Raw genomic sequence first — 11013 nt, forward strand, 5'->3', positions numbered from 1 at the left:
AAGAAAAGTAATATAAAAAAGATCTTTTATCCAGGATAGATTATTTATTTTTAGGATATTAAAGATTATATGACTATATAGAAGAAAAATTACATTTGATAATGATGTATAAATAAAAGATAAAAAAAAAAAAAAAATTCCAATTGATACTCAAACATTATCTATTTCACTTGCAAGTGAAACATCAAGAAAAAAAAAAAAGAAAAAAAATAAGGTATAGTTATGAAAGTGATAAATTCAAATGGGACACCTTGCATATTGATCGAATGGTGGTGGTGGTCATAGCGTAACGAGAAGGGTTGAGAGGGTCAAACCCTAAACACCTGTGCCTTTGCTATAGTAACGCAAAGTTTTGTTCTAGAAATTTAGTATTACAGTTAAATGGGACATCGTCGTGTATGCACGTCGATTTAACTTTCTTAAACTCGTTATACCAATCGATAAATATTCAAGAATTTTACGAATAAATATTGTATTAACGCGCGAAATTTAAACATCAAAATAATCAAAGTTCAAGTTAAATCGCGCCGATATATAATATAAAAATTTGAAAGAGGAGGCAACTTTAGAGATAAGAGATTCAACGTTAGCGCTCGATTTGTTAAAACGGGTTAGACTTTCGAACGATCGAAAGACGCGCGCTTCTAGAAAACGTCTCTTTTGTGATCGTGTCGCCCTCGCGATAACGACGGTGAATTCGGATAAAGTTAACGGCGGCACATGCATAAGTAATTCTCTCTCTCTCTCTCTCTCTCTCTTTTTCTTTCCGCGCGCGCGTGTTTACGTGTATGTGTATCGCGCGCGCGCTCAATCTTGATCTCTTTTCGTCTCCACCGCGCGTATATTTATAAACGTGAAATGGTGAAATGGCACGAGCACTCGGCTGCTTGCGATATCTTCTAATCGCCGGTACTATCGTTCTTGGCGTAAGTGTTGTTATGCTCCCTCTTAGCTCGCTTTTCTTCTTCTTCTTCTTCTTCTTCTTCGAACTTTTTTAATTATTTACTTTTGAAAATTTAATAGCGTCATCTTTCTATATCCGATGTGATCTTATCGATATTCTATTATTCCTTTTATTCTTTAATCTTTTATTCGAATATCTTTCATGGCCTATATATATACGTAATACTGTTGGAAAATAATATCGCAAGATAAATGCGGCTAAAGAAAAGAAAAGAAAAAAAAAAAGCAAGGTCATCGAAATAGCTGAGATGAATAATTGTCATTCGTTTGTTGTCAATATTGTTGAAAAGCTTATTTCTAACGAAGAAATATTTTTTTTTCCATAAATTATATACGATATTAATTATACATAAAATATTATTTAGATGTTCTTAGTAAAACGATAAATACGATTATCGTTCTTTAATATTAATCGATTGATCGATTGATCGATCGTTCGATCAATTTTTTAATCAATTTTTATATATGTACTCTTTTCTTTGATAGTAACAAGATGATGGAATCGTTAAGATACTTGTTAATTTTAACTTTGTATTTTTTATCTCTTTTTAAGATTTATCAATCCTTATCTCCCATAATGTTGCTCGATCATCTTCTTTTTTTTTTTGTTATTTTATTAATACACGTTCTTCGTTCTAAATTTTGCCGAGTTATCTTGCGATGTTGGAAATTATCCAATTCTTTGAATCACTCTGATAATCTTTGTCTAAATGAATTTGTTTTCATTTTCTTTTTTTTTTTTTTTTTTTTTTTTTCTTTTTTTTATTTCTATGTTCTTTCACATTGAGTTTTATCTAATGCTAGAGAAATATATCTATACGTACATAGTATATAATTGATATCACTGAATTTTTACTATATATAATCGAGAAAATATATCTTATCGATAATAAATAGTTTCAATAATAATCAAATGATACTCTTCAACGTATAAATATATTTTCTTGAAATTTATCTTTTTCACATTAAAATCATATTTTTATTTTAATCAAAGTTTCATATCCGGTTATTGTTTACAGATATCAGGAATAATAACATCCGCCTTCGCAGGATTTTTTTTATATCAATTAAATGAATATGAACAACTCACTCCCGAAAATGTTTATGGTCCATCCATTGTTCTCTTGGTTTTGGGTATCTTCACATGTGCCATCGGTTGGTTGTCCTGGCATTTTCTCGATTTTACGCAAAAGGGACAAGCAATATTAGTAAAAAAATTAATATATAAATATATAAATATTGATTTTAGATTTTCTTCTAATTAAATTGTTAACGTTTCATTTTTAGTTTGTTACAAGTTTGGTGATTATTTCCTTATTCGAAATGAGTGCCGGAATATGGACTGTTGTCAGACACGAACAAATAGATTTTCTTCCAACTGCTCATCTTGACAAAATATTTACAGATGAAAAAAATCAACCTTTATGGGAGCACATACAAACGAAGGTAAAAATATTTTAATAATATTATTTCAACGTATATCTAAGCATTATATAAAACATTATTAATTATTTCATTACCGATGATCCTAATATTTAGTTTTATATTAATAAATGTTATTGGTTTTTGTTGGTAACGTCAAGAATATGTAATTCGACTGGCGCATGTGCATTGTCGGTACTTCCATTCTAAGAAATGCACTTACGATTAATAGTATAACGCTTTATACTATTTGACAATTTAAGGGATGTTCTCTATTTCTATGCGTTTGCAAATTTTTATATCATAAATTCTGATAGTTACAATTTTCATTTGATTTTCCTGATCAAGAACTCAAGAAAATAATAATTTTTTAAAATCTGGAAAGATAATAATATCGCACGAGAAAGCTTCATTTTTCGAGTAGATCCTTGATCATTAAAATCTAACAAAAACTTGGACTATGAGAATTCATGATGTAAACCCTTATGGTGCAAATGAATAAAAAAAAAAGAATCTTTATGCTACACCAGAGCACTATAAATCATGTTGGACTTCTTTTCTTTCGAGAAGTCGACCGCTCACATATAAAGCAAAAGATTCCGTGTAGATGCGTAATGGATCTTCGAAAGAGCTTCGACTGTTTGACACGAACACAAAGTAGCGCCACTGTACGTTTTCATTAAAAAAAAAAAAAAAAACTAATTTTTCGCCTTGAATTCTCATGGTAGCAATTTCTCGTTAGATTTTAATAATCAAGAATTTTTTGTTATTACTTCGTATTTCTTTCAAAGCTAACGGATACGTTTCTTTAATACTCTTGCGCGTTATTTCTTTTACACCATTTTGAAGACAATTGTATTTTTATTTTGTTTGTTATCTTTGACTCTATTATCGATACCTGTTATTCGATTATTTATATATACGAACATAAAAATTTATTATTATCCTGATCGAATCCGTAAAATGATATATATATATATATGTATATATAATCGTGTTTCAGCTTGATGGTCCATTTTCCTTCTTGAATACTTGAAAAAAATTTCAAAGGTTTTTACTGTTTTCAAGGCCACAGAACCCGTTCTCTTACAATTAATTATCTAGACTTTCACTAAACCTTGGCAATAATTTTCCCTTTAAGGTTTGTTCTTTTTCTTTCTTTCATATAAACTCACATCTTGCATATATATAAATATGAATATAAATATAAATAAATAAATGTATATATATATATATATATATATATATATATATATATATATACAGAATCATGATTACAACATATAATATAGTAGGGAAAATGATCACTATTATTCATGTTATCTCTCCGTGAATACATAATTATCACCGATAACTTATGATGTAATGCATAATATTACGAATCTATTGCTATCTACTATTATCTTTTTATTAGGGATTGTTAAGTGATATAACAAGATAAACGAAGGACGAAGAATCACAATACTTTTTTTTTTTTTTAATGGGACGTAAATATATCTATTATTATCTTCTATGATATTAATTATCAATAATATTATGGAAAATTAATATTATTGATTAAATTAATAATTAATTTATATCGCATAATATTAATATTAAAAAAATATTAATATTATGAGATATAAATATATCTATTAATTTCTTTGTAAACAATATCATAATCATTTTAATTATATAATGAATTGTTTTAAACAGATGCAAAAAAAAAAATAAATAATCCACGTAACGTTTTGTATGAGAAAAGCATTCAACATCTATCTATTGTAGAAATCACACGTTTCGTTTCTCTTACGGAATACATATTGACTTCGTACCAGCTGTTTTATTAATATTGGCAATCATATGTTGTCTGATGTCTCTTTGTCAGCTCAGTAATTTTAATTTATTGGCGGCGATAGCATGAGGGGCATAACGTACCTATATCTAATCATACATACCGATATAACAATGAAAGAAAGAACAGGATTCTCTTAACGCACTTTTAGTTCATTTTTTTTCCACATTCGTCGCTGATGTCACACGCGTCTCATGCGACATTGGGTTAACAGCCTTAAAGTCAAAGGCGGGACGATCTTTTAAATCTGAAAGATCTGATTAAACTCTTTTTCTACTGAATATTATAATTTTTTATTAGCATTAAGAATATTCACAATCGAGTTTATACTAATTGATATTTAAGATAAATCTTAGATTACAATGAATTTTGTAATTCGCTTAACGAGACGAATCAAAAAATCTAATCTCTAGTCAAAACGATAAAAGAAATTAAATTATATTCTATGCACGTGACAAATGCATGAGACTCCAGCTATTGGCTGAATAGTTAATTGTTGAATTCAGGAGCGAATTTATGTGGATCATTGTTAGGGCTTGCTTCGATCTTCCGTACGAAAACTTTTTAATTCTTTATGCACGCATCTATGTAAGACGTAATATGTAATACATTGTAAGCCGTAAGGAAATCCATTAATCAAAGTCAATTAATTGCAAGATGAAAAATCGTATCGATAAAAAGTTTTATAATGATGAAATTTTTATGTCTTACTGTTTACATCGGTATGTATGCGTGCGAAGGCCTTTTAAGTATTTGAAGGTTATGTATACGCTCCTGACCTGATCACGTCCCAATGATGTGTATTTATTTACGTCTCCTGACTCATCTCGTTGAACACATATATATATATATCCTTGAGTGATGGCATTTACGATTTGGTGGATTCTAGCTTCCGACGATTGATCCAATAAATCTTTTAATTAAATGCTATTTCGCTCCTTCTTTTATAGCTTTGGTTTTGGTAATTTGATTATTTTCTCGATTCGCAATCCGGCAAGACTATTGGATTATGTTTGGAAAAAGAAAAAAAAAAAAGGAATGGATTGATTGATTGATCCTTCATTGTGCGGATTGCGATTTCTTTAATTCGTAATTAAAAATAAATAGAACAATTATAATATTTTAGTTTTTAGATGAATATACTTCGGGTCTCATTCTAATCTGTCTTTAATTACATATGTCTGTATTGTATGGTTGCTTTAAATCATTATTCGTTGGATGCCAAATATGTCTATTGTGTTTGAGCTTGGTATATCCAATAACAGTTAATAATGTTAAGTAATTTGTTTTATGTTTGCGAATTATCCATTTTACAAATTATTTAAGCAAACGAATGACGATAAAATGTTTTCCATTTTTAAATACTTTTTTAATGGCATCTGTGTTTCTCTTATTAATTAATATGATAGTTTTGAATTATTAGAATTACATAGTCATAAATTTCTATATATTATTATAAATTATGAAGTTTCTTAAAAATGCAAAGCAATAAATGCATATGCATCCTAATAAATTTCTTTTTTTATTTCTGTGTTTATTAAAAAATCAATTGTATATTGTTGTATAGGATAATTTCATATCGATAATGTAAGTACGTACATAATTAATATCCATCGAGATTTTTATTGTTTTAGTTTCGTTGTTGCGGCATAGACGGACCTATCGATTATCGAGGAATAAATTCGGTTCCTTGGTCTTGTTGCGATATAACATCATCACTAAAGCCAAACAACGATAAATCAGCTTGTACTTCTATATACGGCAGAGGTTGCCACCATGTAATGATAAGTCGAACAAAATCGATTTTATTACACGTGTTTCTACTTAGTCTCGGTAAATTAGTATTGGAGGTGAATAAAAAATATTTATATCTATTTATCATCAGTCTATTAGTATTAGATTGTAATAGATTATTTAACGAATTTATTAATCTTTTTCTTCCTTTTTTGTCCTTTTTTTTTCAGATTTGTCTGATAATATGTACAACCTGTTACATGAAAGCTTCTACGAATAGAATAGAAAGAAGAAGGCAGGATGCATTGACTCGCAGAATATCCTCACAAGTGGTATATCATCCGGATAATAATAAAAAACTTTTGGATCAGTCATTGTCCGTGTCCAGAACCAAATCCATTGGATAATTTAATTATTCAATCGAATTTTTATAAGTTCGATCATTTGGAACATTCAAATTGAATTATTTAAGATTTTGCCAATACGATTAGATTTTCGACGATAAGATATCATGAATAAAGTATGATTCATTACGACATGTCCCGATGACGAAAATAAGTAAAGAGACATTCGTGAAATAAAACATAATTTTTAAAAAAATCAGTGTAACCTTTTATCTTGTTTATATCATGAATGAAATGTTTCTTACGTATTTTCATTTTTATAAGATAAAATGATAGATTAGAGAAAATAGATTTTTATTATATTTATAAACGTATCACGACAATGATATTCTTGTAATAATAAAATATTGGATATAATCGTACAAAAATTATAATGAAAAATAATAATAATAAAAAAAAAAAAAAAAAAAAAAAAAAAAAAAACAAAGGAAAGATAAAGAACATCGTTCGTTTCTTCCACATTCCATTTATCTCATTACAAAATCTATAATTATGTGCAAACATAACATAGATTTGATAATACGTCTGGGTTGTGTCTGATTTAAATTGAGACGACACGATATATGTCTTGCATTAAATTAATGAAAATTTTATTACACGATTTGCACGTTACTGTTTTAAAGATGACGCAGAAATTGAACATAGTAATATATCCATTCGTAATGTATCTTTGGTCAGGAACCTTCGTATCTAACGTATGATCTTAAAAAATTTAGATAAATAATTTCGTTGAAATATCTATCTGATATGATATGATGTTATATAATGATTTTATTACTATTATTATTATTATTTAATTTTTCATAATATTAGAATATTGAGTTAATTATATGGGAAAATTTCGATCAATCATATTTTATATCGGCAGCACATCGATCTCTTTGTTATTAGAGTATTAAGTTTCTATTCCATAGATCGATAAAATCGATCGAGGCGATCGAGTTAATGGTTTTTAAGACAAAAAAAATTAAAAAAAAAAAAAAAAAAAAAAAAAAAAAAAAAAAAAAGAAAAATCAACGAAGAAAATAATTTCACGATATTGTGCATTAAAATTGTAAGAATTCTGGGGATAAGAAAATAATACAAGCTGCAGATAACTCTCGATTCAATGCGCGCATGAAACGAGTTGAACAACAGCGTGAGTCATGCAGAAAGAAAGAGAGAGAGAGAGAGAGAGAGAGAGAGAGAGAGAGAGAGAGAAAGAAAGAGAAAAAAAGGGAGGGAGGATGGACTAGAGTAGATGGGATGAACAACGAGGGGTGGGGATAAGCTGGTACGTAAATGTTCACAAGAAGACCACAGAATAGCGGTAACGATCGTTCAGTTGAATTTCTATCGTCGTGTTTGATACGTCTTATTGCGCGTCTTCGGCAACCCGGAATAACCTGTTGAACGCAGTTTCTTATTCGCGTAAACACTTCCAGTGAAGTGATTTATTCTTGTTGCTTGAATTTGAAAAGGGGAAAAAAGAAAGGGGAAAAAAAAAAAAGAGAGAAAGAAAAGAAAAGAAAAGAAAAGAAAAGAAAAGAAAAGAAAAAAGAAAAAGGAAAGAAGAAAAATTACAAGATGGGTTGCGGTTTGGGATTAATAAAATATCTTCTCTTTATATTTAACTTCATATTCTCGGTACGTATATATATCTTTCGAAATGTATTCTTAAATAAAATAAATATAAGGTTAGGTATGTATTTAACGTATTATGTATAATATGGATTTAATAGAAATGGATTGTATTTTACAATCTCTACGGCATAGAAATTTTTACTGGTTATGAACATATACGGAGATTATCTATAACAAAACGTAGTATATCTAATCGAACAGAAAGTAAAGAAATACATTGATAACAAGATATAACGTTGTAACTTAACTACGTTAAAAATATTCTTTTTTTTTTCTTTCTTTTTTTTTCTTTTTTTCTTTTTTTTTTTTTTTTTCTAATTAGAATAGACTTTCATATCGTAATTCTCCGGTTCAAACTTTACAAATCGAATCGATCAAATATTTATTATAGATTTTTTCTTTCTCAAATATTTATTATACACTTTTTATCAAATATTTATTATAGACTTTTAAACAGTTCATACTTTTTAACGTTTCAACTTAATGCGAATTTGTTCTCATGATTTTAAAACAACGTAATAATAATAATTATAATAATAATAATAATAATAATAATAATAATAATATATATATATATATATATATATATATATATATATATATATATATGGTATTAAAAAATTAACGCGAATTCAATGTTGTTACGTGTCATACTCTTATCTTTATCTATTCTTTTCCGTTGCTTTATAAAGTTGAATAGAACAAAAATAGTTTTACATGTAGTTAGTTACTAACATCGCGATGAATTGTCACGAAAGGAAGTTTGAAATGAAAGATAATTAGATAATAATTTGCGTAGGCTTTAAGAAACGTAGATAACAACATGAAGAATAAAATGATTGTTATCAAACGAATAATTTTTGAACTTTCCTGTCTCCCCCCCTCTCTCTCTCTCTCTCTCTCTCCCCACCCCTCAATGAAAATTAAAATTCTTACATTTAAAGGATTAAATTTCTCTCTCTATATGTGTAAAATAATATATATAATTTATGAAATAGAAAAGAAATAAATCTATTTATATCTCTATATAAAAAAAGAAAAAAAGAAAAAAAAGAGAAAAAAAAAAGAAAAAAGAAAAGGAAAGGAAAAAAAATGTATGACTTCATCGTTTCCTATTCTCTACGAGATTTGTTATTAAACGTACGAACTCGAGTAGCCTTCCTGGTTTGCTGGAAATCAGAATTGTTATAGAAATGAATTTCGAAGAAATATGATATCATCAATTTCCTTTCTCTTTGATATTTTTGTACCATGTTATCGCCTCTCCTACAGAAGATAAGTATTTACGTATGACGCTTTATAACGACTTGACTTTTATTGCTATCAGCAATGCTTACAACATGAAAATTAAAAATATACATATATATATATATATACATATATACATATATATATATATATATATATATATATATATATATATTTTTAATTTTTATGTATATATGTATATTTTTAATTTTCATGTTGTAAGCATTGCTGATAGCAATAAAAGTCAAGTATATATATATATATATATATATAAGTATATATATATATATGTTTTAATCATTTATTGATTTATACATACGATCTATGATATACGATATAAACATCTTAACACTAATCATTAATTATAAACGAATATATATATGTATGTATATACATATTATTTATACTATTTATACTAACTATAATATTAAAGTGTGTTGATTGGATATTGTCGGATCGTTACGTGATTTCGGATCGTTACGTGATTTTTTCCAAAGTCGTCATCGTTTTATAAAACTTAAATATGTTCGAGATGCATATACCGCGAACGATCGACTATGGGCTTAGAAATACCGAAGAAACACTTCTATTAAATTTCAAGGACAAATAAGTCACCCTTGCGTTCATACACCTGCGATAATCTCGACGTAAATTATTCCACACGAGATACATGTAGGTTAGAACGTTAGTACAATATGATTGCGTGAAAAGTTTCCAACGATGTCGCCTTTTCTTTTTTTTTCTTGTTTGTTTTTATTTTTTTTATTCTTTTTTATTTTTTTATTTTTTTTTATTTTTTTTTTTTTTTTTTGATAATTCAATGCGGCAATATATCACAAAACAACTTTGCAATTTTATCGCAATGGATAGGTTTCTATCGATTTATTGGAAAACGTTGTTGTATTGATGTTGCTTTGTTTATTTATTTATTTTTTTTTGTTTTTTTATATCTTTGACATTAGATCCTTTCAACAAATTCGTTCATTCTAAAAATCGTAAATTTCCAAAATAAAATCGTTTACATTGAATTTTTGAGCAATTTTTATTAATTTTATGATATCTTTTTAATTGCAAAAACAATTTCCTTTATTTTAATTATCAATAATCAATAGAAACCTGTAATCGTATATAGTCGTATTGATTATTAATATTTTTAATGTTTCAATTTTTTTATATTGTAATTATTTTTCTACCTTGTTCTCGGCCAATTACTTAATTTTATTTGTTCCACTTTGGACGTCTCACGTGTATTCACGTAAATATGTACTATGAAAACAATACCATTTTCCACTTATTTATTTTTATTAATTAAATGTAACGTAACGTCAGAGGTGACTCAAGAGTTCTAGAAAAAAATTTAGCGTTATCACGTAAGCCAGGTGACCTCATAATTCAGGAAAAAAAAAAAATCAATATTTGATGTCGAATTTTGAATTTATTAATCAATGATTTTTCGTCTGACGTCTATCTCTAATATATTATTTTATTTTGTAACAGTTAAATAATAATATCGATAAATCGAATATTTATTATTTTTTCTATATTAAATTGATTTATTTATACACACAAGTTTTTCTTATATTTATTTTTATAATTTTTATTATATTTATTATATATATATATATATATATATATATATATATATAATAAATATAATAAAAATATATATATATATATACCTGAATTTATTTCATAAATTGAAAGAATAACATTTGTTGTTTCAGTTATGCGGCCTAGCTATTCTTGTAGTCGGTATTCTCATGCAAATAAACTTTAATCATTACA

At 27.1% G+C, this 11013-nt stretch overlaps 2 protein-coding genes across 2 annotated transcripts in view; both read left to right on the forward strand.

Annotated features, from left to right (window-relative positions):
* Positions 1 to 99: 99 nt before the first annotated feature.
* Positions 100 to 7889, forward strand: LOC124952091 (23 kDa integral membrane protein-like). Its single transcript, XM_047501440.1, has 5 exons — positions 100 to 926; positions 1983 to 2171; positions 2251 to 2409; positions 5854 to 6069; positions 6184 to 7889. The coding sequence occupies exons 1-5, from the start codon at positions 867 to 869 to the stop codon at positions 6358 to 6360; spliced, it is 801 nt and encodes a 266-aa protein (XP_047357396.1). The 5' UTR covers positions 100 to 866; the 3' UTR covers positions 6361 to 7889.
* Positions 7691 to 11013, forward strand: part of LOC124952092 (23 kDa integral membrane protein-like) — a 5057-nt gene continuing 1734 nt past the window's right edge. Inside the window, exons 1-2 of the mRNA XM_047501441.1 lie at positions 7691 to 7983; positions 10953 to 11013. The exon at positions 10953 to 11013 is cut by the window's right edge and continues 128 nt beyond it. Of these exons, the coding sequence (XP_047357397.1) occupies positions 7924 to 7983; positions 10953 to 11013 (121 nt within the window). The 5' untranslated portion in view covers positions 7691 to 7923. The remainder of the gene's footprint in view (positions 7984 to 10952) is intronic.

The sequence above is a fragment of the Vespa velutina genome, chromosome 10 (assembly GCF_912470025.1).
Source record: "Vespa velutina chromosome 10, iVesVel2.1, whole genome shotgun sequence".
Lineage (NCBI taxonomy): Eukaryota > Metazoa > Arthropoda > Insecta > Hymenoptera > Vespidae > Vespa > Vespa velutina.